This window comes from Momordica charantia (genome assembly GCF_013281855.1).
Source record: "Momordica charantia cultivar OHB3-1 chromosome 2 unlocalized genomic scaffold, Mcharantia_2.0 BLBB01000002.1, whole genome shotgun sequence".
Lineage (NCBI taxonomy): Eukaryota > Viridiplantae > Streptophyta > Magnoliopsida > Cucurbitales > Cucurbitaceae > Momordica > Momordica charantia.
In genome coordinates, this window is record NW_028275160.1 from 7,609,137 (window position 1) to 7,635,391 (window position 26,255).

A 26,255-nucleotide genomic window follows, 5' to 3' on the forward strand; every position below is an offset into this window, starting at 1 on the left:
TTATAAGCTCTTAGTTGGGATATATGTCAATTACCACTGAGCTATGCTTGCTTTGGCAAGTTTAACAGTTCGTTATCATATTGTGTAATGAAAAGATATTAAACTATTAAAATACTCTCAATATCGTGGATATTAAAAATGATTTATCAATTATAATGGTGAATTAAAAGATCCTACAGTGAGAGATGACACACAAATACGTTTCAAATATGACTCGGTTTCCTAAACTAGTCCACGAGACCGTACCCTGAAGATAAATAAGATTAGCAATCTAATGTTAGTACTTGATCGACTCCTCTTTCATTTCAATTGAATCTTTGATAGACAAACTCTGTGATAAACAAAATTTGAAGTTGCCTGTAAAAAAAAAAAAGGAACAAAATTTGAAGTTTAAGAAACAAATCCTCAATCTACAAAATTAGCAACGATCATAAAGAATAAATAAGGCATTAAAGACACAAGATTGCAAATAAACACCTCCCAAATAGAAGCACACATATAACCGTTGCCCAATAAATACCAATTGATTATTTTTAAGGAGAAAACAAATTCAATAACAAAAAGAAGAAGCTACTCAAAAGGAAAAAAAAAAAGGAGAAATAATTGAAAACCAAAAAATCTATATTTGAATTTGCCAAAATTTATCCATATAAAAAATTCGATAAACATAAATAAAGAAAACCGTAAAAAATGCCAAAAACTAAAATTTCTTTAAGCATATTATGCACTTAATATATTGATTAATTCACTCATTTATTTATGAACTTTGATGAGTCTCTACTCAATTCGTATGCTTAAAAAATTAATAGTCCTTTTAACTTTAAATTATAATTTTACATAATCTTCAATGCTAATATCATTAACTAAATGAAGTTACGAAATATACATTGACTAATCTTGCATGACGTTATGAAATATATATTGACTAATCTTTTGCATGACGTTACAAAATGAAGTAGGGAACCAAAAAGTAACAACAGTTAAAGTAGCAATTAATTGTATAAAAAAAAGACCTACAAGACTGTCACTTTGGAAAACTTTACACATCATTGAAAATAAATCATAAATTGAAAGAAATTCCGGTTCACTTTTTTGTTTTTGTTTTAAAAAATCTTAAATTCTTAACGAGTGAAATTATAAGTTGGCCACCAAACATGATTTTAGATGGACGGTAATTAGTATCTGTCTGTGACCAAGTAGTCATGACGTTATATTCATTAAATAATATTCCACATCGGTAGATTTTAGTACATGTATTTTCAAAATATTTATTTTTATCCATGTGTTTTTGAGAAGTGACGTAGTCTACGTTAACAAAATTCTAACACAGAATGAAACTCTCTCAATACAAAGTTATGACTACATTCTAAAACTTTTAATGAGTATTGCGTCTGTTGAAATCGTGATAAAAAAAACGATATAAAAAAATAAAATGGCTACTTTTTTAAAAACAGATGGATCAAAATAAACAAAAATAGGGAGTACAAGAGACAAAAACATGCATTTTAAAAGTACACCGAGATGGACAAAAGTTGGAAAAGCTAGAAGTAGATAACTAAAATAGTACATAAAACCTAACAATCTAGTCATCATCATGAAAAATCTCACAAAAATTAATCCTTCTTTTTTATCATACAATGATTTAGTTTTTATAATTTATAAATAAATTTTAATCCCTCATAAATTTATCTATCTACATGTAAAAAAGATTGAGAATTTTAAAATAGAGAACTTTAACTATAATATCTAAATCGTCATAAGTTCGTTATTTTATGGGAAAGGGGTGAAAAATAAATGGTTTTTTAATCTTCCAAATTCCACAAGGGGTTGAAGTGAAGAAGAAGGAGAGTGTAGAGGTGAAAATCATAAATAAATAAATTGGAACTGGAAAGAGAGACCAGATTTCGTCCTTCCTATTGGTCATCCATAAAAGCCTTTCGTCTTTTCCTCCAATCTTCCACTTTTGCCCCTATTTTCCCCGGGCCCCACTCCTACCACATACTTGCTTCCTCACTGGTAAAAATCTATGATTTTGCATTTTGGATTTTTAACGGCGGTAAGAATAAGATAGACTTATCTTAATCTTACTGCTATTGAACGTTTGGAATTAAGTGAGAGAAACGAGAATCTTTTTAAACTTAAAAATTTACTGTGTCAATTTTTCGATAATGGTCGGTATAGAAATATGAGTATTTTGTTTTGGGACAGAGGTAGTTGCAAACTTTCACGCATCAGAGAGAGAGAGAGAGAGAGAGAGAGAGAGAGAAAGAGAGGCTTTCAGATCCTGTTTCGAGCAGCAATCAGCGCTTCTCATGGCCTCCTTTTCACTAACTTTAATCTTCCTCTTCCTCTTCCTTTCTTTCGCTGGTCAGTATCATATCATCGCCTTTTTCCTAATTCTGTTGCGGATTCTGCTTTCTAATTATACTCACCAATTCAATTCGATTCAATGTGTCTCCGGTTTTTCTCTCATTTTCTTCATGTGTTTCCGTTGCAGACTCGCAATCCTTCATCGGCGTCAATTACGGCCAGGTCGCCGACAACCTTCCGCCACCGCCCTCCACCGCCGCGCTCCTTCAGTCCACTTCCATCGCTAAAATCCGCCTCTACGGCGCCGATCCAGCCGTCATCAAAGCCCTAGCCAACACCGGAGTCGGAATCGTAATTGGCGCCGCCAACGGCGACATTCCTGCCCTCGCCTCCAATCCTAATTCCGCCGCGCAGTGGATTGCCACCAATGTCGTCCCCTACTACCCGGCCAGCGACATCCTGCTCGTCACCGTCGGCAACGAGGTCATGTCGTCCATGGATCAGAGCTTGATTTCGCAGCTCCTTCCGGCGATGCGGAATGTGCAGAACGCTCTCAACACGGCGAATCTCGGCGGCAAGGTGCGGGTCTCGACGGTGCACTCGATGGCGGTGCTCAGCCAGTCGGATCCGCCCTCGTCGGGGAGATTCAATCCGCTCTTTCAAGACGCGATGAAGGCTCTGCTGGATTTCCAGAAGGAGAACGGCTCGCCGTTCGCGATAAACCCTTACCCGTTCTTCGCGTACCAGAGCGATCCGAGGGCCGAAACGCTGGCGTTTTGTCTGTTCCAACCCAACTCGGGCCGAGTCGACTCAGGAACTGGAATAAAGTATATGAACATGTTCGATGCTCAGGTCAGTGGTCCACTCTCCAATTCGCTTCATTGCAAAATTTTAATTCAAATTAATAATTATTTTCAAATTCTTTTTTGTCCTGAAAGACCCGCGACGTATACTTTAAGTCAACAGACACGATATTTAGATTGTGACACGTGTCAGAATTTAAATTTTACCTCTGCCCAGTCCTGTAGTGTGGAGTTGTTGGAAACCAGCCAAACCACGTCACTTTTTTTTGTGGGGTTGCTGATGGTTTTATTTAATTATTCTTTTTTGCAAATAAAACTCTGATTTATATTAGCGAAAATTCGAGATTCAATTTTACCATTTACAGAATCCAAAATTTAGAAAGCTAGCTGAATGACGTTAGGATCTATGTCAATTTTGGGTTTCTTTCCAGGCAGCTAAATTTGGATTTTTTTTAGTGGAGGATCACCTCAAGTCACAAGAATACTTTTCAAAGATCTTGTTGTTATATTTGGTTATTTTGTTATAATTTGGAGTTGCTGATTGCTTGTCGGAAAACTTTGCCTTGGATGTGAATGTGTTTAAACGGTGTGTGCCCGCAAGGTGTTTGCGATATTGCGTGAAAGAAATCATTGTATGAAAATCACTCTTGCTTAAACACCTCTCCCCTGATTTTTCACCCAATTGAAGACTAAAAGCAAATATTCTGCTGTATTTTCAACCCAAAAGGCTAAAATATTAGGCAAAAGTGATGGGTAGGGTGGGAGATGATTCGGCTTTAGAATCCTTGCAAATAAGCTTGCTTTTCCTCTTTGATGTGACTTGTATTTTGCTTGGTTACAGCTGGCCAATGGCATTAATGTCGGTAAGTCCTTCCAAGATTTCAATTATTGTAGCAGATGAAGAAATTCCTACACATTAGTGTCCTGGAATTTCTCTTCCTTTTCCTTTTGAGATGTATGGGGGTACATTTCAAAATCTTGGGTTAGTTGAAAATTTAATAACTTAGAACTTTATTGTCTCTTGGAGCTGGCTTTGGAGTGAAGAAGTCTCTTTGAAAATTAGTGAGGGTAGACCGTAAGCGTGGAGCGTAATGCGTGGGTCCGAACACTTCATGGTCACAAAGAAATTTATGATCAGCAAGGGACCACATAATATGATGAATGATTCTGTTACTGGAGGGTGATGCTGGTGTCTTCAACTCCCATGTCTGTTTTCAACTGTATTTCTGATGCCTTACAATAGATTCTAATAATTTTGACCTACTATCTCCATTATAGGGAGCTATTGCTTGGTTCATGACCCATATTGATTTTACAGCTTGATGCAGTACGGTCTGCCTTGAATGCTCTGGATTCCAAGGATGTTGAGATCATGGTGGCCGAGACGGGATGGGCATATCGCGGGGACAGCAATGAAATCGGACCAAGTGTGGAAAATGCAAGAGCCTACAATGGAAATTTGATTGCCCATCTTAGATCAATGGTGGGTACCCCATTGATGCCTGGAAAATCAGTGGATACATATATCTTTGCTATCTATGACGAAGATTTGAAGCCCGGTCCCACCTCCGAACGTTCATTTGGACTGTATCGTCCGGATCTGAGCATGACATATGATGTTGGACTCTCAAAGAGCAGCCAGGTGATAGCCTTCATACTGTGTAGTCAATGGTTTAAATGTGTTGGATCATCCTAGTTCTTGTTTGATAAACAAGTTCCTTTGAGATGCTTAATTAGCAAAGTAGTTGAAGTTTACTCTTTATGTTCCAGACTCCATCAACTCCAACTCCAACAACACCAGTCACCCCGTCACCCAAACCGACTGCACCTGCGTGGTGCGTGCCCAAAGCAGGGGTCTCTGATGCTCAACTTCAGTCAAATCTCGACTATGCCTGTGGGCACGGTATTGATTGCGGGCCAATCCAACCGGGGGGTGCCTGTTTTGAGCCAAACACTCTACAATCACATGCTGCGTACGCCATGAATCTCTACTACCAATCTGTTGGCAAGAATCCCTGGAACTGCGATTTCTCACAGACAGCAACACTAACATCCACAAATCCTAGTAAGTTTTCTTTTCCTATAGCTGCTCCATGCACTTTCAGCCCAGGCTATAGAGGTCTGGATTTAAATTTCCATCAACCAACATTTGAAGCTAGAAAGTAGTCCAGTTTTGGAGTTTAAAAAATTAAGTTTGTTTGCTTATAACTCTTTTGTTTTGTTATACACTCTTCTCGAAACACTTCAAGGATCTTAGCCAAATTTCAAGAAATGCTTTTAAAGATTAGATAACAAAAGAAAGAAAGTGTAGCACAAAAGCTTTTAGTTTTGGTTTGAAACATCATATTGTAGTCTTATTGCACTGGTTGAAGTTTTTACATTCTTTTTGTGGTTTTTTCAGGTTACAATTCCTGCATGTACTCAGGGGGAAGCACCTGAGAAGGGAGATCATATTGCTGTGATTTCAGATTAAGATATAGTCTAGAGGTGTCTAAGAAATTTGAAACAAACCAATGAAGCAATAATCTTAATTGGCCTACACTTTGCATTGTCCTTGAAATTTGAACTTTTCCCTCGGCTCAAAATTTTCACATCATCAAAATTGTCGGCCGACGGGAGCCATTCTTAGCTATCTGTCTAACCTTTCTACGTTCTAGCCAAAATGGCTTCCTTCATGTGGTCGCATAAGTTCATTTAAGAATAATAATAATAAGAAAAAAGTTCATTTAAGGTCCATTGTTTTGGGAATTCCTAGCGCCTAAAAAGGGTTAGTTGGGTGCTGATTACCGATTAAAATTTGACAGCTTTGAAGAAAAAATTCTACCTTTTTCTCTTCTACTTATCAAAAATTTAATAGTGATCAATAAAGCAATGACGGTAAACACCTACAAGTGTTGTAAACAAAATTACCTACAAGTGTTGTAAACAAAATTGACGAATTCTACGAAATCTTTTGCTCATACATGAAAGAGGGATTGCTTCATTTTCTCCACTCCCATGACCACAAATTCAAAATTCCATACGAAGATTCAGCCACACCTTCCAATTGACCTTCTTCATTTGATATATGCCAGTCTGTCCTTCTTCCTCACCAAGTTATCCGGTTAGGGTTAACCATTACCAGCCATTTGTAATCTGATCCAAACAATATCTACTATACCAGTAGTGTACCAATTATAATAATATCCATCTTACTCCAAAATGGGCTACAAGATTTTACACACGACCCAACCCACCATTTGGGCCCACTTCTTGGATATTTTCTCTTGAAAATATTGCAATACTCCAAACTTGATGAGAGAGTAGAGTAATTTTGTAGATGTGATGAGTCATGATGAGATACTTTTGTTTTATATCGATGAGTATCGAGTCAGTTTGTAGGCTAATTTGCATGCACTTTGACTAATCTTACGGAACAATCACCCGACCGTATTACATTTGGTTGCTAGGAAAACTCGTAGAATATCAAATCTTAAGTAGTTGACTACCATAGTTTGAACCCATCGTGACAAGATACCCAAAATTGTTGAAATAAGGACCAACTTATAAAAAAGACTCAAAATTCTCCTACTAATTCAACATCGAATTTCGCAGTGACCAATATTTGCCAATGCTAATTTGAACTTGACACTACTTGCTTTCCAGATTAAACTAAATTCAAAGAACAGCTGAAATTTCCTGGATATTAAAGTTCATAATGAATTTATTGATCGTTTTAGGTGAACTTTTCTCAACGGCAAGGAAAAATGTTTAATGTCAAGATAAAAATTTCTGTTCCTGCTTACATATATTTGTGAAGCAAATTGGTTGCTCCCCCCAACGAATGAAATCTTCCCCTTTCAGGTAACGTACAACACCTAAAAAGAGGGAAAAAAATACGATGAAAAAGTAGAGGTTGGGTCATAACTAAAATACAGCAGGAGTTGAGCCTTCCCAAGAACCACGATATGATGGTATGCTTTAGCAAAAATATAATGGAATTGGAGCTAAACAACAGCTAAATGAAAAAGTAAAACCTGGAAGGCTAACGCCCAAAAATGAAGTGGTTTCATGGTTGATCTTTCTTAAGCTGTCAACCTCTGATCCACAGCAAGGCTGGAAAAAGAATTTCTGACTGAAGGGCCCACTTAGCCGCTGGAGATAATCTCGTGAATGAGGTCACTCACTGTTTCATCGTCAGATCTAACAACCAGCTTCATTGCAACCTCCCTTGAAGCGTCGAGACCGAACGACAGACGTGCGAGAACTTTCACGTTCCCAATGAATATACCAGATAGTAAACATGTGTGTGACCGCATATTGCTAGGGACATCTTCTGTGCCCTGGAAAACAATGAAATGATGTAAGGAGACAGAAGAAACAGATATTACATCTGATTTGAGAGGAGGGATATTCTAATCACGAATAATCACTACGAACCTGTTTGGTAACGTTCCTGTTTCTTCAGTTTTAATGAAGAAAAATGAATTGCATGGTCCCACCAATATTCATGAATTCAAATATAATAATATGTTTTGGAACAAATTAAAAATTGGAACAAGGAAGAAGAAACTTGTTTTGATTGTTTCCAATGTTTCTATACAATTTTGAGAATGTTCCCCAAAAAAGGAGAAACAAGGAACATAGTTAGTTGCAAAATGCTAGATTTCTTAAGAAAATTGAAAACGAGAAACAAGAAATGGGGAGTAACTGAACAAGCCCTACATTGTCAAAAATTTTGGTGCAAATGAATAGGTTAACTTCTTTGGGTTGCAGGAGGAAAGATAAGGAACCAAAGGTAGGACACGCAACAAAAGCAGCCAAGCCACTAGATTAAGTTGTTAAAATGGAACTAAAACGTTATCGTTAATTGACACCCATTACTGAGAATTATCAGTTTTTAGGAAAGCATGGTAAACAGAAAAACCCTGAGCAACTAATCAGAGTTCATTTTTTGAGATGACTTGTTTTCCTAAAGTGACAACACATCAATTGTACTGTTCTATTATTCGAAAGTGTTTCATAAGATGGAAATAGTTATGCACGTACGAAATAAATCTTTAAACGCATACCTCACAGGGCTGCATTCCCAGAAGGTCTATGACAGCGCTCACAGCTTCAGACAAGCTTCCTCTTGGGCCTAATCCATATTCATCGACTCGTTCACCATCTTCGCCAATGCTTTCCCATGCATTTCTGAAGTTGGACACAGCAACTTTCAACATGTAATCTGCTGCGACCACCTCAACGTCCTCAAGCTGGTATTCATCTTCAACACCATCTTCCTCTGCCTCGCCAGTAGATGGATCAATCTGTTGTCAAAAATGAAGGAAAAGAAAATTAGTAGATGGATCAGTATAGAAACTATCTGAATGCCTTTTTCCTTTTTGAATAAGAAACAAGGATTCATCGATTAACAAAAATGTACAAAGGTTACCACGGATTAAAATTTATTTTTTCTTCCAAATGGAAGCTATCGTGGAGTAATTACAAAAAGCTTTGGAGGAAAAGCTCCAAAATAAATCAAAGCAAACCAACAAAAAACTTATTTGAATGCTTAATTATTGATCAGAAAGTACTTCTGAAGCGATTAGGGGAGCATAAAAACTTCCCCAGCCGAATGTGTCGTAGATGTATTGAAGTTTTGATGAAAAAGCCAACATTTAGGCATATAATATAGATTCCCGTAGAACATATAAATTTTGTATCTTAAAAACAAAGTTATGTTCACTTTAAAATGTATAAATTCATTCTTATTGTGAAATGGCATGCTAGAACTCACAAATCATGTCCATAAAAAATAACAGAGACTTGCAAACCAAAATGATTGAGCATAAACGAGAGACGAATTTTTGTCGTAATTAATTAAAATGACTCTTCATCAAAGAAGGATGCAGCACAATTTGATAAATACGGGAAAATTCAATACCTCTTTGACAATGAACTTCAACATATTTGAGAACTTCCCAACAGCAGCAACTCCATCTGGCTTCTCAAATGCCACAAAGGTTTGCCCAGGTGTATTGTAAGGAAGAGTTCTGAGTGGCTTGGATACTACTTCCGAGAATTCATCTGCTTCTGAGGCATCCACAATAACGTTGACCTGCAGAAGCAGACAACATTATGAAAGCATATCTCTAGGTGGTTCAACAAAAATTTCCACGTTCCTTGATTTTAGGCATTACATTTTCCAGTTGCTGCTCAGGAATTGTATTTGTGCAGTTATATTGAAAGACAACGTGTCTATCAAAAATATGCTTGACGACGTTTACAGCATATTCTGTTTCTGCCTCTGTAAGCTCTGTAGATGCCGATGACTGCAAGGACAACACAAAAGTTTCCAAATAAAAAATCAACACACTAGTATATAAGGATTTGGATGGATCGGTTTAATAAAGAGTCTGGATGGAAGAACCTTGAAAAGCTTCCCAAAGTCAGCAAATTCTTCAATGGAACGAAGTATCTTTTCATAAGTATCAACAGAAGAACCAAGGATAACTGGAGGAGCCCCAAGCCCAGTCGATTTTTTACTACTGCCTTTCTTCTCAGCAAGTGGTTGGGATTTAATCTCCGTAGGCACAGAATCAATATCAAAAGGTTCCTCAGAAGGTTCCTGTGACCATAAGCAATGAATGAGATAGTGACTGGTAAACTAAAATTAACGACACCAGGTTCAAACACCTTACATAATTTTTCAAACTGGCCTCTAGGTTGCCCAGTGGCAAGTTTAGAGACCCAAAAAGAATTTCTTGCACGTCTTTTTCATTTTCAACAACTGAACCATCCGCTCCAAGTGTCTTAAGATAAAGGGTTGCCCTATCACGGACCTGCAGTTTATAATTAGTCCATAGTTACACATTTTTTCAGGTCAAAAAGAAAAGAAAAAGAACTTCTAAATCAAGTCTATATTCTCAAAGAAAAAGAAAATGAGAAAAAAGAGTATTTCTGAAATTCAAACAAATAAGAAACAACAAAACAATAGAAAAATCATAACAATGATGATAGATACACAGCATTGACACTAACGCAATATTTTTACCAACAAGATACGATGATGAATAAGTGACTGAATAATAGTGTATACACTATTCAGAATAAATCATCAAGAACAATAAAATCTAAGACCTGTAAAATAATAGACTCACCTCATCATCACTGTCAAAAAGGCATCGTCGCAAGAGAACATATATTCTGGGCTGAAACAGTTTTAGGAAATTTCCAATCAGTTCAGCAAACAGGAAAGTCAGACTCACAGTGCACTTTCACATTAGTGGGGTCAAGAGCACTAAAGTAACAATACCTTCAATGAATCGACCATGACAGCAAACTTCGCCAAAGTGCTCACTGCACAGGCTCGAACAGTTGCATTTTCAAGATGTACTCGATTATATATATAACGTATATACTTGCTAGGATCTGAAGCTTTCGGACCTTCAATCCCCAAAAAGTGAAGTATCTAATACAAGCAGAGCAAACTTATATACAACGTTAAAAGGGAAGAAAAATACTACTTCTAAACCAATTATCAAAACAATGATGGATGACTGACCTGTGTGGAAAGATAAGTGAATTCACAGTCCTCTATGAACTCACACAAATGAAGCAAACCATTTTCTTTTGCTTCAGGGATATCTCTTATAAGGATCACAATCGAATCAACTATCACCTTTTTGTACTCGAATCCACCTTCTTCTCTGAGAATGTTGCATAGGAAGTTCATCCTAAAATAGCAAAACACAAACAATATTGATTAGTGCTTCGTGTAAAAAATATACACATTACATACAGTAAGTATGCATCCAATAAACTATAATATTCAAACACTAGGTCATGAACATATTCTCTTACAGAGATCTGTACTTCAAAGGAAACTTCAAACAAAGAGATCTGATGGCATCCACAACTACAATTTTAAATTCATCAGCAATATCTGACATGAAATTTGTTATCTGCTTCATCAGGCGATCCACACTTGACTCATTTCCAGTCTTTAGAAGTGTGGTTATTGCAAGAGTTGCAATGCTTCTGTTCTGGTCTGAAATCAAACTCTCCATATCAATGTTACAGTTCGTGACAGCCATTGGATGCGTCATTGCCACCTGTAAAAAATTCAAGGTTTTTGGCATGAATTGAGAAGGTAGTAATAAGATTGGAGCAGAAATACAAGAAGAACCCACACTATTTCCCATGATTAATTAAATTAAATATGCGAGGGGGACATAAAAACAAAAGAAATAGTTCTCTTTTCCATATTATCTTCTGTCAAGTAAGAAGAGTATATTGGCTAACCACACTATTAATAGAAAGAAATCTAAATTTTACAGAGAAAAAAGCACAACTCAAATATAAAGGACCTTGTTCAGAGTACGGATGGCAGCAAATCTCAATACTGGCTTGGGAGAGTTCAGAAAGAGCTGAAGTACAGTAATGGCTGGAGTAACTTCTCTGCTTGTCACACCATTTAATTCTGCAATAGCTCTGGCAGCCTCAAGGATGACCATCTCTGATTTGTGCCGCAGACAACTGTCGAGGAAATCATATAAAGGTCGGTCCCCAGTTTGACTATTAGCAGCTGACTCGCTAGCAACCTGCACAGAACTTCCACTTATACATAAATATTAAAGAGAAATTTGGTGCTTAGTATGATCCTATTCTGAAACACACCTGACTGGCATAGCGAACCAAAAGGCATTGGGCCAAAGGAGAGCGAGCAGTGCCTCGTGTCAAGCTACTAACCAACTTATTAACAGCTAGACGATCATTCTGACGAATCTGCAGTTTTGAAATACAATTTTTTTATTATATATTTAAATTCAAAACAATCCTAACCCAGAGATCAATGGTATCCATTATGCCCAGAAAAACATAAAATCAAACACCAATGTCCAATATCAACAAATTTCACACTCATCTTAAGAAAAATTCTCAACATAACCCAGCCCTGTTTTTGTGTGGCATTGCTAGAGACGTACACATGCGGAAAAACTGCAAATAACATAAAAATAAAAAGCAGTGATATCCAGCTTTTTACTACTAATGTTCGGAAAAAGAAAGATTTTTAGGAAACAATGTTCTTTCCTTTTGTTTTTCTCTCATTCATTTTCTCAGTTGGTATCATTGAACACTTTTTGCTTATTTTCAGTCATCAATAAAAATTTTGTATCTCGTGAAAAAAAAAACACAAAAGAAGAGTATTGATAGCTTACAAATAACTGTGAACTCTCTACATCAAATAAAATCTTGAAGGAATAGTTACAAATTTGAAAACAAGTTCACTTAAAATCACTACGTTGTAAGAGGTCAATAAGTAATGGTAGGTGGCAAATTTAATAACGGCAGGCAAACTGCAAGAGCTATCAGGCTAATCACCACTGTAATATCAGTACTAGCACATCAAGTATAAAAGTATCTAAGTCAAAACCTTTATCCAATAAATCAATAGTGTTAAAAAAAATATTAAATATTAAATTTGGCATACCTGATGAAGCAAACCCAAAGCATGAAATTGTACGAGTGGTGCCCTTGACTGAACAGCTTCCTGAACCTCATTACTCCATCGCTTCACAATCTCTGGGGTGGTCTAAGTAAAAAGACAAAACAATTTTAAAAAGAATTAATATATTAAAAATAGTTCTACATCTACAATTAATCATGACTAGATAATACCTGTAGTAAATGAATCCCACTAACTAAGGCTGCACTAGCGACCACTGGGTTTTTATCTACAATTGCTTGTTTCAAATACCGCTCAATTTGAGTGAGAAGGGTACCATCTGTAATTCTACAAAGTACACGTATAGCATTAGCTCGGTACATATCATTCTTGCTGTTCATGTCCTTCATCAGGGAGCTCGTCACGATAATAACCTTTAATTTTGAAAATTCAAGAATGGTCAGTTTATTTCTCCATTTATAACTATATAAACTCATGAAATAACATCGAACAGTTACTAACATCATCAGAAGAGGGAGAGAGCTCCTTTATCATTAAATAAACCATTCTCCTCAATTCTATATCTCTAGACTGGAAAAGCTTAGTCACACCAAAGAAAACTTCTGTAGCTTCAACCTACAATAATTCAGAGAACATAATGAGAAACCAACCGCTTAAAGAACACACAGGAAAAACATGCATGTATCGACACTCTTAATTCATTTGTAAATGGCAAACGTAAACTGGGAAGAAAAATAACTAAAATTGTGATGAGCAATTGAAGTAGAGGCAACTTAACCTTTGTGAAGGTTTCACCTTGGTTCAGTAGATACAAAAGCTTCGTTATGACCTAAATACAAGACAAAAGTGATCAAAATCAAAAACTGAGGAGAAACGAAAGATTGATGCCTAATATCAACCATTTCCATGGGTCCGAAGCATATATACCTGAGAGCATTTCCTTGTGTCTAGCTGAGGATCATTGAACACCCTTGCTTCCTGAAGAACAGTACCTTTCTCAATCCCCAAAAACGGAGAATACTCCTCTGAGAAGCAAAAATAATACCCAACCAGCGTCAGAAAATAGTGACAAAATTAGTCTAGATCAACACGTTGAGACCAATATGTTAGTGACTCAGTATTCAGTAACGTAGGTAATTCCACCAAATTGTGACAACATTCACATACATTTCAATTCAAGCCCGAAGAATATGAATACTATAATCCAAACATTCAGAGTAAGATAGAATTTGACACAATCAACAAAAGAGACTAGATCAGCATGGAGAGACCAACGCGTTCTCGATTGAACTAACATTACTAAATCACTGAGATCTGCCGAAACCACAGACAATTGAGACAAAAACAGCCACAGAGAAAATCAGGAAACTAATCCAAATCGCCAAAACATCCAGATCGAATTCCGAAAGCGCAATGGGAAAAGAAAGTGATCGTAATCCAAAGAGCGTGAAGTGAGTACCTTCGTCGTCGTAGTCGTCATCCTTCTTGACGAGAGGCTGAGCCATGGCGGAAGGATCTGACGAACCACTGAGAGATCGGAGAGGAAGAGTAGCAGGAAATTCCTCCGTGCCTGGAATTGAAATTGGGAAACTGTGGAAGTGAGATCCAAGTAGAAGATGAACGAGAGGAAGAGGAAGATGTAACGTAGAGAGGATGGAGTCGGAAGAAGGCGGAGAAGGGGAATTGGCGGGTGTGTTATGTTATGTGTATAATAATAATAATTTCCAAACCTCACAATTTTTCTTTACGACAACTGTGAGGTAGATCCAATCCAATTATGAATTAACACGTGCCTCCGTGGAAATTTCGGTTAATTTTATTTCAATTTTGGACGTTGCAAATTAATTTTTGTAACATTTATCTATTAATTATGTACTCTAGGAATTAAGTTTTACTTTTTAAAATTTTTCTACAGTTCTAAAATTGGAATAAGGTTAGATATTTGAATTTAAAAAAAATGAAGTTTAGTTTGGTTCAATCTGGTTTTTGCATGGTTTGTTTTGATTCAGCTTGTTCGTACATTCACTTTTGATTTATTTTAGAACTTATACTTTTAAATTATTCATTTTGGTTTCTATACTTTAAAAAAATATCATTTTAGTCTATTAATTTTATGCTTAATCTCATTTTTTTTCTATCATAATTTCTACGCGACTACAATCAATACTAAAGAGTTTCTATATGTAAAATTTGTGCTAAAGTTTTTCAAAGAATGACTAAAACGATCCGTTTTTAAAAGTACAGAGACCAAAATAAACATTTTCAAAGTATAGGGATTAAAATGAACCAAAGTTCATATGAATCAAAATGAACATTTTCAAAGTATATAGACTAAAATGAATCAAAATTTAAAGTACAGGATCAAAATAGCATTTTAACCAAAAAAAAAAAAATACTATGATATTGCTTCTAACAGTGTAATTGAACAATCCATTTTTTTAAAAGTAAGATACTATATTTAGACCGATAAATATTTATTATGGATGCTTTTAACCATTTGACTATGTTTAGTATCACATAAACTCTCGTAATACTCAAATTCATGTGAGATCATTGATCTTTTCATACTAAAGGTGCAGTGTAGGTTGACATAAAGTATGAATTTTAGTGGAATTGGTATCACATCTAAATTAATTTCAAACAAGTATAGGCATATTTTATTCTTATCATGTTGAGTCAAGCGAGCCTAAAGAAATGCATGCTAAGACATATTTGCAAGCCAAAAGTACTAAATAATATATGGCTTAATTCAATGGATCAAGTTTGGATTCACTATTTTATATCACCTTACTAGATAACATATTTGTTTAGTTCACACTTTTTGACAAAATAAAAAATATTTGTTTTAATTTTCACTCAAAATAATCATGTTTGAGGATAACATAAAAATATTTTTAAAAAAATATAGAAACAGGCTACTTAAACTGCTTTGTCACTAGTGAGAAAGGTTGTATACTGCTTTTAGCTTAAGTCTTGATGAAAAACTGATAAAATTTTATTTTAAGAAAATATAATCAAATACAACATGATTTGTTATTGTACCTTTTTTTACTCTTTTTTTTATATATAATTAAATCTGGTCTAAAGTTCATTATAAGCCACGAATTACACATACATTTGGTTATGAAAGATAGAACTTTGGTTATTAATCCCGTTTCATTTTTAGTTTTCTATTTAAAAAAAAACTATGCTTGTTTGATCACAATTTCTTTAATATTTGTCATTGGGTAAATCCAAGACACCACACCTCTCAATTTCGTCCGGCCACATGGGCTGGGGGAAAGAAGATCGAGTAAAAGCCAAGTGCAAATAGTATAATTACGAGTGCACCTAGACGATCAAGCACACATAGTACAATTACGAGCGCACCTGAACGATCTGTACGAAGGATAGTTAAGTGAGCAGGGTGCTGACACCCTACACTGAAATCGAGATACGCCTTAAAGAATCACCAAGACGCCGCCGCGACCCACCTTTACTGACCACAAAAGGAAAGAGAACATTGATGGTCCCTACGATCGTCTCTAGGCTCGACATACCACCATCTATATTCGCTCTACATTTTTTAAGTCACCCTCTCATCTCCATATACAAAGAAAAGAGCAATCCTAATCAAAGGTAATCCGATTTTCCCTACCTAACTTCTTGTGAGAATTAGACATGCACTTCCAAGTAGACTCTCACCTTCAAGATTACTGCACCTCTACTCTACGTGTTTCGTACTCATTTGCTTCCAACTTGAGTTCTAACTTAAGCACCAAAATGCATTCGATAGAGCATCACACTAGTGCCATATTTATGCGAGCGAGCTTGGACATGAAAGCATAACCAAACGCTTGGTTAATGAAGACGTCTGTGGCACTTATTGTGACACTTACGCAATGCTTGCCCACTAATCGACATCAACAATATGTTTTTAAGATTTCTTAAAAACACAACCACGATTTCTCAAATTGTGACTTAGATTACGAAAGCAATTTCAAAAAAGCAAAAGCAAAAAAAAAAAAAAGAAGAAAAGACGAGTGAAAGTAGTATTAGAATAAATAAATTTAATTTGGAAAGGCATAAAACAAAAAATAAAATAGATATGAAACTAGTCCTAGAAATAATTTATTAAAAAATGAGAACTAAGTGTATATAATAAAATATGGATTGATATAACTTCGACCACGATTAATAAACAAAAACAAAAACAAAGTTTTGTAATACATTCAGCAATCAAACATATACCATAGCAACGGACATGAACCAAATAAAATAAAAGACGAAACAGAGGATAAACAACCGAACCAACATCCACGCAACATGATTCATTGAACAAAATGAATAACGTGTGTCACTGTTACAAACTCAGGGAGAGCCCCATCCTAAGATTTTAAACAAATCGGGAGCGTACGTTCATCGATCCGCCGGTCCAGCTTTCAGCAATGTCGACGACGATCATCGTTCTCTTAAAACCACGTACTGGACAATCCATTCTCAAAATAACAACAACAAGAAGAAAAAACCACACGATCGACAAATCGAAAAACAGAAGAAGAAGAAGAAGAAGAAGAAGAAGAAGAAGAAGAAGAAGAAGAAGAAGAAGAAGAATTCTTTCCGCTAATCGAAAGGAGAGTTAGGGCCCCCAAAATTTAGGGGTCGGAGGGCGGTAATTTGGGGGAGGAGAGGTGGCTGGCCTTCCGGCTCGCTTCGCTGCTGGTGGAGGATGGGTTTAGGCCGTACTCGCTGCTCGTATACTCGCGGCTGTCTAACGCGACTTCCCGGAACCTCTTCATGTCCGCGCTGTACGAGATTGCGTCGTACTCCGACGACGACGTGCCCGACCCGAAGTACGAACTCTGACCTGGCTTCACTCCCTCGTTCAAGTCCTCCAGCGACACGTCGCCTTCCAGCGCCCGAACGACCTGTCGTACAACACTCTCTAATTTAAATCATCGTATTTTTTATTTTTTAATTCTCTAGAAAAAAAGAAAGTAAATTGATTATGACCTGGCTCATTTTGGGACGGCGTCTGGCAGAGTGGCGAATGCAGGCAGCGGCGCAAGAGACCATACAAGTCATTTCCTGGGCATCGTAGTTCTTCTCCAGCCGTGGGTCCACCAATTCATCGTACTTTCCATCATTTATTGCTTTTAAGCAAAGAGGCCTCGACTGCAATTAATTAATTTCCAATCAAAATTAATGTGGACACAAATATAATATAAATAATATTAATTAATTAAATTCCAAACCCAGTCCACTAAGCTGTCCTCCATGTCGCCGGTCGGGTCCACCGGTCGTCTTCCGGTTATCAGTTCCAAAAGCATTACGCCATATGAGAACACGTCGGATTTATCCGTTAGCTTCCCGCTTGATGCGTACTCCGGAGCCAAGTATCTGCACCGTCCACATTTAACTTCATAAATTCTAAAACCCAAACCTTTTCATTAGATTTGAAACTAGTTTTAGTCATGTTGATACTGTCTTCTGTCTGCTCAAAATTATCATGTTTAGATGTCATTTATATGTGCTTTTGAAAAAGTCAAAACTAGTTTAGGAAGAAGCACTTTATGGAATATGATTTTTACTTGAGTGAATTCTATTAGTTATTTTAACGTTTCGTTAAACATCTTTTTAAGTGATATTTAATTAAAAGTGATTTTGATTGATTAATATTTAAAGTTTAAAAAAAGAATTTAACCAAAGTTTTAGAGAAAGAAAAGTTAGAAAAGTTAGAGAGGAACAAATGTCTTAGAGAGAGAAATTTTAGAAGGTGAGACATACAAATTTTAGACATAAAAAATTTTATAAAAGGAATGAGAACAAAATGTTAGAAAGATGTAACAAAAATTTTACAGAAAAGAATGGAGAGAGTAGACAAATTTAAAGATAAATAAAATTAGAGAGCAACAAAAATTTTAGAAATGAAAAAATAAAATTTTACAAGTGATTGATCGGGAATCGTGACTTTTTATTCTTCCAAAACCAACTTGAAAATTGGTGCCAAACATGTCATTTCAAAATAGTAGTAATTTTGACATTAGTGAAAGTGATTATAACCGTGCTAAAATAATTCTCAAACATGTCACTAATATAGATAAAAATACTTTAAAAATGTCTTTGGATGAAACATTTAATTATTTTTTCCTATATGCTTATAAAACAAATGTTTAACTTAAAAATTAAAATGAAAGAAATTCGAATGTACCCAAATGTGCCCATGACGCGAGTGGATACATGAGTGTAATTATCCTGATTAAGCTTCGCCAATCCGAAGTCAGCCACCTTTTACCAGAAGTGAAGAAAAATGTAATTATTTATTAATAATGGGAAGACACCTGCTAAAATTTTGATAAATAACATTTATATTTATGTTAATTTAATATATAAACAGAATATAATTTTACCTTAGCTTCGAAACTCATGTCTATGAGAATATTTGCAGTCTTGATGTCTCTGTGGATGATGCGAGGATGACCTGCAAGCCGTGCCCAAAAACTTTAATTAAATTATCTGATGGTTATTATAATAAATATCTCTTAAAATTATAAATAAATAAAAAAGTTAATTCTATCAAAATAATGCTTACAGTCTTCGTGGAGATAGGCCAGGCCCTTCGCAGAGCCCAAAGCAATTTTGATCCTGGTCGCCCAGTCCATCGGTGCCCGCCCCTTTCCTGTAATTTTACACATTTCAAAAATTCTCATTTCGTCCCTAAATTATTTAAGATTTCTGTAAATTCATGAAAATGTAAGGTAAATATCTTTTCCTTTTGAAATATCATAGAAATAAAAACTAAGTGTATGATAAAAAAAAAAAAGAAAAGAAACGAAAGAAGTGTTATGTTATGAGAAAACTTTTACCTTTTATCCTTTCTATATAGATAATTTTAAGGTTAAAATACTATTTTGATCTTTGTACTTTCAGTATTGGTTCATTTTAGTTCTGTACTTTGAAAATGTTCATTTTGATCCATGTACTTTTAAAAAATGATCATTTTAAACCTTCTTTGCAAGATTTAAATACAATACTATTTAGTATAAAGTAATGTTTACATTGTAATAAATATATTGATTATAGTGTGGTGTTGAAATTGTGATAGAAAAAATGAATTTTGAAATAAAATTAAATGATTAAAATGGTCCATTTTTAAAAGTACCGGGACAAAAATGAAAATTTTCAAAATATAAGGACTAAAATAAACCAATGACCAAAACCAACATTTTTAAGGTATAAAGACTAAAATGAATTAAAGCTGAAAGTAAGGGACCAAATTAATATTTTAACCTAATTTTAACCTTAAATTTCAAATTCTGTAATACAGAAACTCATAATTAATACATCATTGTTCCACAATAAAACATGAAATTCAAGTTATCGAAATGTTCAAAACTTCATCTAAAAAAATATTTCAACTTAGCTACAAAATCAAGTAGTTAAAAAATAAGTATGGATCAGAATTGCTACTCAGGTGGCTATATTTGAACTAAAAAAATGTAAACTTTGAGAGGAAAACATACCATGTAACAAAAATAGTCATTTCTCACCAAATAAATTTGTTTACCTAAAAAGAATATACCCACAACTCATCACAATTTTTTAAAAGGTTTGAATTTTATTTTAGTTCATGAATTTTTAAATATGTTTGATTACGGTCCTTCAATGTCTATTTTCATATCCTAAATTTTCAATAGTAACTATTTCACATATACGTCGAGAGTATCTAGAATAATATAACAATAATTAAATGACTGTTTTTTTTTAAAGTTGATTAAAATTATTATTTCTAAAAATTTTAAACATGTATAAAGTTTAAGAAGTAAAATAAAACCAAATAATTATAAGGCACTAAAATTATTCTATTTATAACTGGTTAAAAGTGTTGGGGAACGTACCGTGAAGGTGGAATTCGAGGTTGTTATTAGGGACAAATTCGTAAACCAACATCTTCCGGTCGCCGGCGATGCAATATCCGACGAGGGAGACAAGATGGCGGTGGTGGACGCGGCTAATGATCTCCACTTCCGCCGCGAATTCCCGATCTCCTTGCCCGCTTCCCGTTTTCAGGCTCTTCACGGCGATTTCCTTGCCGTTCGGCAGTACTCCTTTATGCACGTACCCAAATCCCCCTTGCCCCAGCAAGTTCGCCGGAGCAAAGCTCCCCGTCGCCGCCATCAGCTCCTCGTACGTGAACGTACTCTTGTTGAACCCCAGCGCCACCGACGGGTGCGGCGGCGGCAACGGCGGCGCGTGTGGACCCGAGAAATTCGAGCTCAAATCGCTGCTCAACACGCCCTGTGGCGGCGGCGGCGGCGGCGGCGACGGCCATCCTCCTTGCCCTCCGCCGCCTAGTGGCGCCATGTTTACAAAGTGTTCGCTCGGGTTATTCCAGTTATGATTCCGTCCGTTGTAATATGGATCCGCACCTGAAATTACAAGTACATCAACTTTCCATTTTTTTTTTTTTTTTAAAATACATCAACTTTCCATTTAATTGCACGTCTAATAAACCATATATTCATAAATTTTAAATACCTTAGTTTCACTTTAGTTCATTTTAATTTTTGTATTTAAAAAATATTTATTTTGATTCCTATATTAAGTTAATTTTAGAGATGGGATTGGTTCATATATTTTTAAAGATGGATCATTTTAATCTTTTCTTACAAAATTTTAACACAAATTTTATGCCTAATAAATTTTTTTTTTAATATGAAGCTATTAAAATAGAGACTAAAATAAAACAAAAGTACACTGATGAAAATAAAGATTCTGAGATAGACCAAAATGAACTAAAAGTGTAGAGATTATTTTAATCGAAATATTTAAATTCTTAAAATTTAAAAAAGTGTTTTACTGAATATATAGACTGTTTAAAATGAGTAGAAAAATACTATTGAAAAATTGAGAAGTCATTAGCACCGTGCAATTAAACGTATAATTTAAGAATGAAATTACCTTTTGGATCAGGGTGATCGTCGTAGTACACGGAATTGCTATTTCTCTTCTTTTTCTTTCTGCCGCAAGCGAAGAACAAGAAGGCCATGGCGAATAGCAAAAAACCTGCCGCCACCGCCACTCCTATAATGATCGGCATCGCCTGGGGCGAAGAGTCGCCGGGGGAATCCGAGGATCGGGAATGGTGAGGGGGGGAGAGCGATTTCGGGGGAGGCGGAGAGTGCTTGGAGGATCCGTGCGGCGACGGAGGGGACGGCGGCGGAGGTGGCGGAGGCGGCGGCGGAGGGGGAGACGGAGGAGAGTTTGGGTCTTTCGGCGGTGGTGGCGGCGATGGCGATGGCGGTGGGGATTTATCTTTGGGAGGCGGGGACGACTGGGAGTCCTGGTCAGGCGGGGACGGAGGAGACGAACCCGACGAATCCGGCGGAGGCGGGGAGGGAGACGACTCCGGCGGAGGCGGAGAGGGAGACGCATCGGGCGGAGGCGGAGAGGGAGAGGAATCCTGCGGAGGCGGAGAGGCATCGGGCGACGGTGGCGACGGAGGTGGAGAAGAATCATCGGGCGAGGGCGGCGGCGATGCGGAATCCGACGAAGAAGTAGGCGGCGGAGAATCCGAAGGAGAAGACATTAGAAGAGTTTCCGGCAAAAACTAATCCGTTGAAAGCTGCCGGAGAAACCCCCACCACTCCTCCCAAATCGGCGCCGGCCAGACGACCCCTAAACGAAGGATGATCAAACTCCAAAATCCAAAATAAAAATCGCAAAATCCAAAATGAAAATGGGAAAATCGAAAACCAGGGCACCTGTAGAGTAGGGAGCAAGAGAAAAAAAATTTAGGGATTCTGAAGGGAAGGAGAACGAAGGCGAAACAGAGAATATCGGTAATAATCCCATGGAAGAAACAGAGAAACCATACTTTTTTTTTTTTTTTTGGAGGATTAGGGGAAGGGCTCGGTGGGTCCAGATTGGTGTCCTGGAAAGGAGGAGGGAGACGTCGATGGAGTTGTATTTCCAGCCAAGCTTTGGTGAGTTTCCTCTGCGATTTTTCAGCCAACTTTTCATGCTGTACCTGTAAAATGCCCACCTCCATTATCCCCTACATCATTTCGCATCCTATTATTGGCACTACTCTAAACTAAATTCCCTTTGTTTCATTCACAAACTATTCTTCTCTCTTAATTCCAGTTACGCTTATTTCATTTTCCTTTCCTTTGTTAAAAACTTAACCGAAACTTCACGGATTTATTAGACATAATATCTACAAAATTATGTGAATATGGAGAAATGCAAAAGTATAAATTTTCTAAAAATAACAATGAACTGTCAAATATTTAGGGTGAGAAATCCTCGTTGTTAAGGAACTAAGTATTTTTCTAATAATTTAGACTCTAAAAAGCTTGGATATGTATTCTTTAAAATTAATTAAATTTATTAGAGGACTAAACTTGTTATTTAACATTTTTTTTAAAAGAGATTCTCTTTTGTCTCTCGTCCAAAATTTTAGAGGGGGCCACAATGTTTATTTTGATGATCGCAAATATAGCATGTTTTATAAAAATTATAAATATATGAATTATCAAAACATTTTGTAATTGTTGATGTTCAACATTAAGTTAATTCGACTGGTTAAATCATTTATATTTTTTAGTACAACGATATATAAGAGTGGCCAAAACGAACCTACGGTAATTGACATAAAGATGAAAAAAACCATAGATTATATCAATTTTTTTAAAAAGAGGAAAAAAAATTACAAATATATAAATTCTTAAAAAAAAAAAAGAGGAGAATAAATAAGTTGATGTTAAAAACATAGTTTTAAATCGTGCCACCACTTACTCTTTTAAACTTTAAAAAGGAAAAATCAATATTTGTTGTGTTTTTACTTTAATTATTGCCGTCAATTTGTAATTGTCTAAGGTATATTTTTATTTACTTTATCTCATATATATTACGAATTTAACTATACGAGGTTATTTTACACATAATAATTAGTAAAAATTTAGACTATAACATAAAATTCTCATATTTTAACTACTTTTATACATATGAGTATCATCATTATTATTTTATATTTTAGTTTTTTTATTTTTTATTAATGTTATTGTAAATTTAATTTAGAATCTAAATAGAGATAAAAGAAAATTGATGAGTTATATTTCTATGGAATAAAAGTAATATTGATTTTGTACTTAAAAAAAGTAATATTACTTTTGATAGATATTTTTTAAAAATTTATAACCACTAATATACTGTTCAATTGACTAAATTATAACCATTAATACTAGTCAACGTGAGTTTAGTTTAGTGGTAATTGACATCTCTTTTTGAGTTCGATTCCTTATACCCAGTTGTTATACTAAAAAACAGATTAAAATAAAAATAATTAAATAATCACTAATACTGTGCTCTAATTTTTGCTATGTTTGCAAATATTTTGTAAGAGATCTATTTTTGTAATATATTTTTTATGTAATTTATGCTTGATTTGAGGTTATCCTAAAATCAACTAATGTAAATCATACTGATTTTTTTCCTCTAGATATATATATATTTCTTTTTTTTTAATTTAATAAAAAATGGTAGGATTTAACCCTTCATTTTTTTTAGAAATTATTAATATTGTGAGTGATTAAACTATGTTAATGTTTTACTAAATATATAGACGTATAGGTATTTCTCTCCTCCGCCGCCTACGGCCCTACTTGAAACCAGCTCTATCCGCACCACGTCGTCTTATCGTTGATCCCTCGCTTGATTTGTTGGATTTCTTATGTCTACCTTTCTCCCTCTCTCTCTTCATCAATTCCTACTCTTATTGTTTTCCTCTCTAAATCTTCTCCCTCTATAATATTCTTTGGTGTGATGTGTTCTTAGATTTGGTGTCTGTCTTTACGTATATATTAAAAAATCTATGAGAGATAATAGAAATCATGATATTTTATTTTAAAAATAAAAACTAAATATAAAAGGTAGAAGTGTCAAAATCAAACTGCAAAACAATCAGAAAAATACAAATAGACATTTTTTTTTATTATCAAATATCATTTAACCATTTTTCAAACCTGAATGATAAATAAGGACGCGTATTATAAATTATCTATTATGTAACTGAAACATGGGTTCAGCTTATTGGCCCATCACAAGCCCAGGCCAAGAGTTCAACTAACACATTCACATTTTAACTAGTGGTGTTATGCAACGTACCAAACTAAAACTTGATTTATAGGAGGCTTAAACACTATTTTATCTTCAACGTACCAACAATTATATATATTGAGGCAACCAATATGTGTTTCCCTCAAAATAACGATTTTCTTGGAATATATGTTGCTCCAAAATAGCGGTTATTTCATAATATTTAGACTAAAAAAATATGTACCATAAAAAATAAAAATAGTTGTCTTTGAAATTTATGTAGCCTCAGTATAACTATTTCCTCGAAATAGTGAAATATATGTTGGATCAAGAATGATTCCAAAATATTTATTTCCTCATGTAATATTTGATATAATGATCTTATAAAATATCGGTTTCCTTTGAATAATCTTTGAAATATTGATTTTTTCCATAAAATGGAAAATATTTTGGCTGCATTATTGTTTGGGATTCAAATTCCAAAGGAATAAGTTAGTATATATTTTTTACGGAACTATAGACTTGTACTAAGTTGTTTGTATATAATTAGTGTTCGAAATAGTAATAATCTACTACTATTCTAAAGTTTTTATTATTGAACTAAAAATAATAATTTTAGTAAAATATTTGTGATTTGTAACAATTTTATATTTGATTAAAAAATTTTATTACTCTACCAAAATTTTAAAGCATACGTGACCAAACCAATTTGGGCCCAAATTATAGATTTTTTGTTTGATATTTTAATGTATTAAAATAAAGATGCCACTTGGGGACTACATTTGATGGATATTACTCTCATCTTTTCTAAAAGAAAAAAAATGGAATTTTTATTTTTCAACAAAAAAGTGGAGTATGTGAAATTCATTTACCGGTTATTATTTCTCGGTCATTTACAAAAAGAATATGGGAGATTAAAATAGAGTAGTTTTATACCAAATTATGAAGGTATTTTCAGGCTCAAAAGACGGACAAAGAAGATCCACAAGCTAAGCCCAATTCATTAGGCCGAGCAGAGCAACAAAAATATTATTGAACTATCAAATTGGAGGGGTGCGCCGGGCCTGGGCTGTAGTGTAAGGCCAAGGCGACGCACGAGGGCCCCAGCAGCAAGCCACTGGGGTGGGCCCTCCCCCTAGAAAAATAAATTTAATATCATGTGGGCCGATGGCCCACGTATCAGATATTAAACTGATAAGAACAGATACTACACTTGATCTTAGCCAAAAGGCCGAGAAAGGTATGCTTTGCAAAGTGGCAGCCCTTCCCTTTTATACTCTCTTTTCTGCTTCTCCATCTTGAGACTGGCCGATGTGGGACAAAGTTTAGGTTTTATTTTTGCAGTTGCTGCCTATGCCTCCCAAAAAAAAGATTTCCAATAACATAATTGTTTTTCTAAAGAGAAATGTTAAATAGTTTATTTTAAAAATTAATTTCCAGTATAAAAACTTTTTGTATTTAATTCAATCTAAACTATTGCTATTTATTTATTTACTTATATATTATAAATTTTGTATAATACTTATTTTACAATATTATATAAATATAATATATTATGTTTTATCTATTTTATTTTTACAAAAATAAAATGAACATACATAGTGTGTTTATTAAAATTTTTAATATTTTTA

The 26,255-nt window shown here is 35.1% G+C and overlaps 3 protein-coding genes and 1 non-coding gene across 6 annotated transcripts; 1 reads left to right on the forward strand and 3 right to left on the reverse strand.

The window, feature by feature from the left end:
* Positions 1–2,200: 2,200 nt before the first annotated feature.
* LOC111017271 (glucan endo-1,3-beta-glucosidase 7) lies at positions 2,201–5,654 on the forward strand. The gene is made up of 5 exons (XM_022292976.2): positions 2,201–2,367; positions 2,498–3,162; positions 4,432–4,755; positions 4,884–5,178; positions 5,515–5,654. The coding sequence occupies exons 1-5, from the start codon at positions 2,313–2,315 to the stop codon at positions 5,550–5,552; spliced, it is 1,377 nt and encodes a 458-aa protein (XP_022148668.2). The 5' UTR covers positions 2,201–2,312; the 3' UTR covers positions 5,553–5,654.
* Positions 5,655–6,787: 1,133 nt separating this feature from the next.
* On the reverse strand, positions 6,788–14,251 carry LOC111017202 (coatomer subunit gamma). 2 transcript variants are annotated; one of them, XM_022292877.2, is made up of 18 exons: positions 14,006–14,251; positions 13,474–13,571; positions 13,325–13,375; positions 13,048–13,161; positions 12,759–12,959; positions 12,571–12,672; positions 11,757–11,864; positions 11,447–11,680; positions 10,941–11,191; positions 10,642–10,813; positions 10,393–10,548; positions 10,238–10,288; positions 9,779–9,919; positions 9,508–9,705; positions 9,278–9,409; positions 9,022–9,195; positions 8,165–8,404; positions 6,788–7,435 (listed from the first exon to the last, which is right to left on the reverse strand). In XM_022292877.2, exons 1-18 carry the CDS (start codon positions 14,049–14,051, stop codon positions 7,241–7,243), a joined length of 2,664 nt encoding a protein of 887 aa, XP_022148569.1. In that variant the 5' UTR covers positions 14,052–14,251; the 3' UTR covers positions 6,788–7,240. The 2 variants fall into 2 exon arrangements, 1 of the variants encoding a protein (XP_022148569.1); XR_015789367.1 differs by lacking the exons at positions 13,474–13,571; positions 14,006–14,251 and having other exon boundaries at positions 6,788–6,970; positions 7,130–7,435; positions 13,325–13,388.
* Positions 14,252–16,825: 2,574 nt separating this feature from the next.
* Positions 16,826–22,705, reverse strand: PERK5 (Protein kinase superfamily protein). 2 transcript variants are annotated; one of them, XM_088120991.1, is made up of 9 exons: positions 22,290–22,705; positions 21,487–22,203; positions 20,424–20,954; positions 19,118–19,204; positions 18,936–19,006; positions 18,737–18,813; positions 17,781–17,925; positions 17,539–17,700; positions 16,826–17,453 (listed from the first exon to the last, which is right to left on the reverse strand). In XM_088120991.1, the coding sequence occupies exons 2-9, from the start codon at positions 22,112–22,114 to the stop codon at positions 17,181–17,183; spliced, it is 1,974 nt and encodes a 657-aa protein (XP_087977117.1). In that variant the 5' UTR covers positions 22,115–22,203; positions 22,290–22,705; the 3' UTR covers positions 16,826–17,180. The 2 variants fall into 2 exon arrangements, with proteins under 2 accessions (XP_087977117.1, XP_087977116.1); XM_088120990.1 differs by having other exon boundaries at positions 21,487–22,705.
* Positions 22,706–25,672: 2,967 nt separating this feature from the next.
* Positions 25,673–25,868, reverse strand: LOC148212759 (U2 spliceosomal RNA). Its single transcript, XR_015789545.1, has one exon. It is a non-coding gene; the product is annotated as a U2 spliceosomal RNA (small nuclear RNA).
* Between the last annotated feature and the right edge of the window lie 387 nt (positions 25,869–26,255).

Coding starts and splice junctions, on each gene's coding strand:
- LOC111017271 (XM_022292976.2), top strand. CDS start 2,313: ATGGCCTCCTTTTCACTAACTTTAATCTTCCTCTTCCTCTTCCTTTCT. Junction 3,163..4,431: donor TGAACATGTTCGATGCTCAG/GTCAGTGGTCCA, acceptor TTGATTTTACAG/CTTGATGCAGTACGGTCTGC. Junction 5,179..5,514: donor ACTAACATCCACAAATCCTA/GTAAGTTTTCTT, acceptor TGGTTTTTTCAG/GTTACAATTCCTGCATGTAC.
- LOC111017202 (XM_022292877.2), bottom strand. CDS start 14,051: ATGGCTCAGCCTCTCGTCAAGAAGGATGACGACTACGACGACGAAG. Junction 12,673..12,758: donor GTGGGATTCATTTACTACAG/GTATTATCTAGT, acceptor CTTTTTACTTAG/ACCACCCCAGAGATTGTGAA. Junction 9,196..9,277: donor CTGAGCAGCAACTGGAAAAT/GTAATGCCTAAA, acceptor CTGCTTCTGCAG/GTCAACGTTATTGTGGATGC.
- PERK5 (XM_088120991.1), bottom strand. CDS start 22,114: ATGTCTTCTCCTTCGGATTCTCCGCCGCCTACTTCTTCGTCGGATTCC. Junction 20,955..21,486: donor CGATCACCCTGATCCAAAAG/GTAATTTCATTC, acceptor TTGTAATTTCAG/GTGCGGATCCATATTACAAC. Junction 17,701..17,780: donor AGGACAGCTTAGTGGACTGG/GTTTGGAATTTA, acceptor AATTAATTGCAG/TCGAGGCCTCTTTGCTTAAA.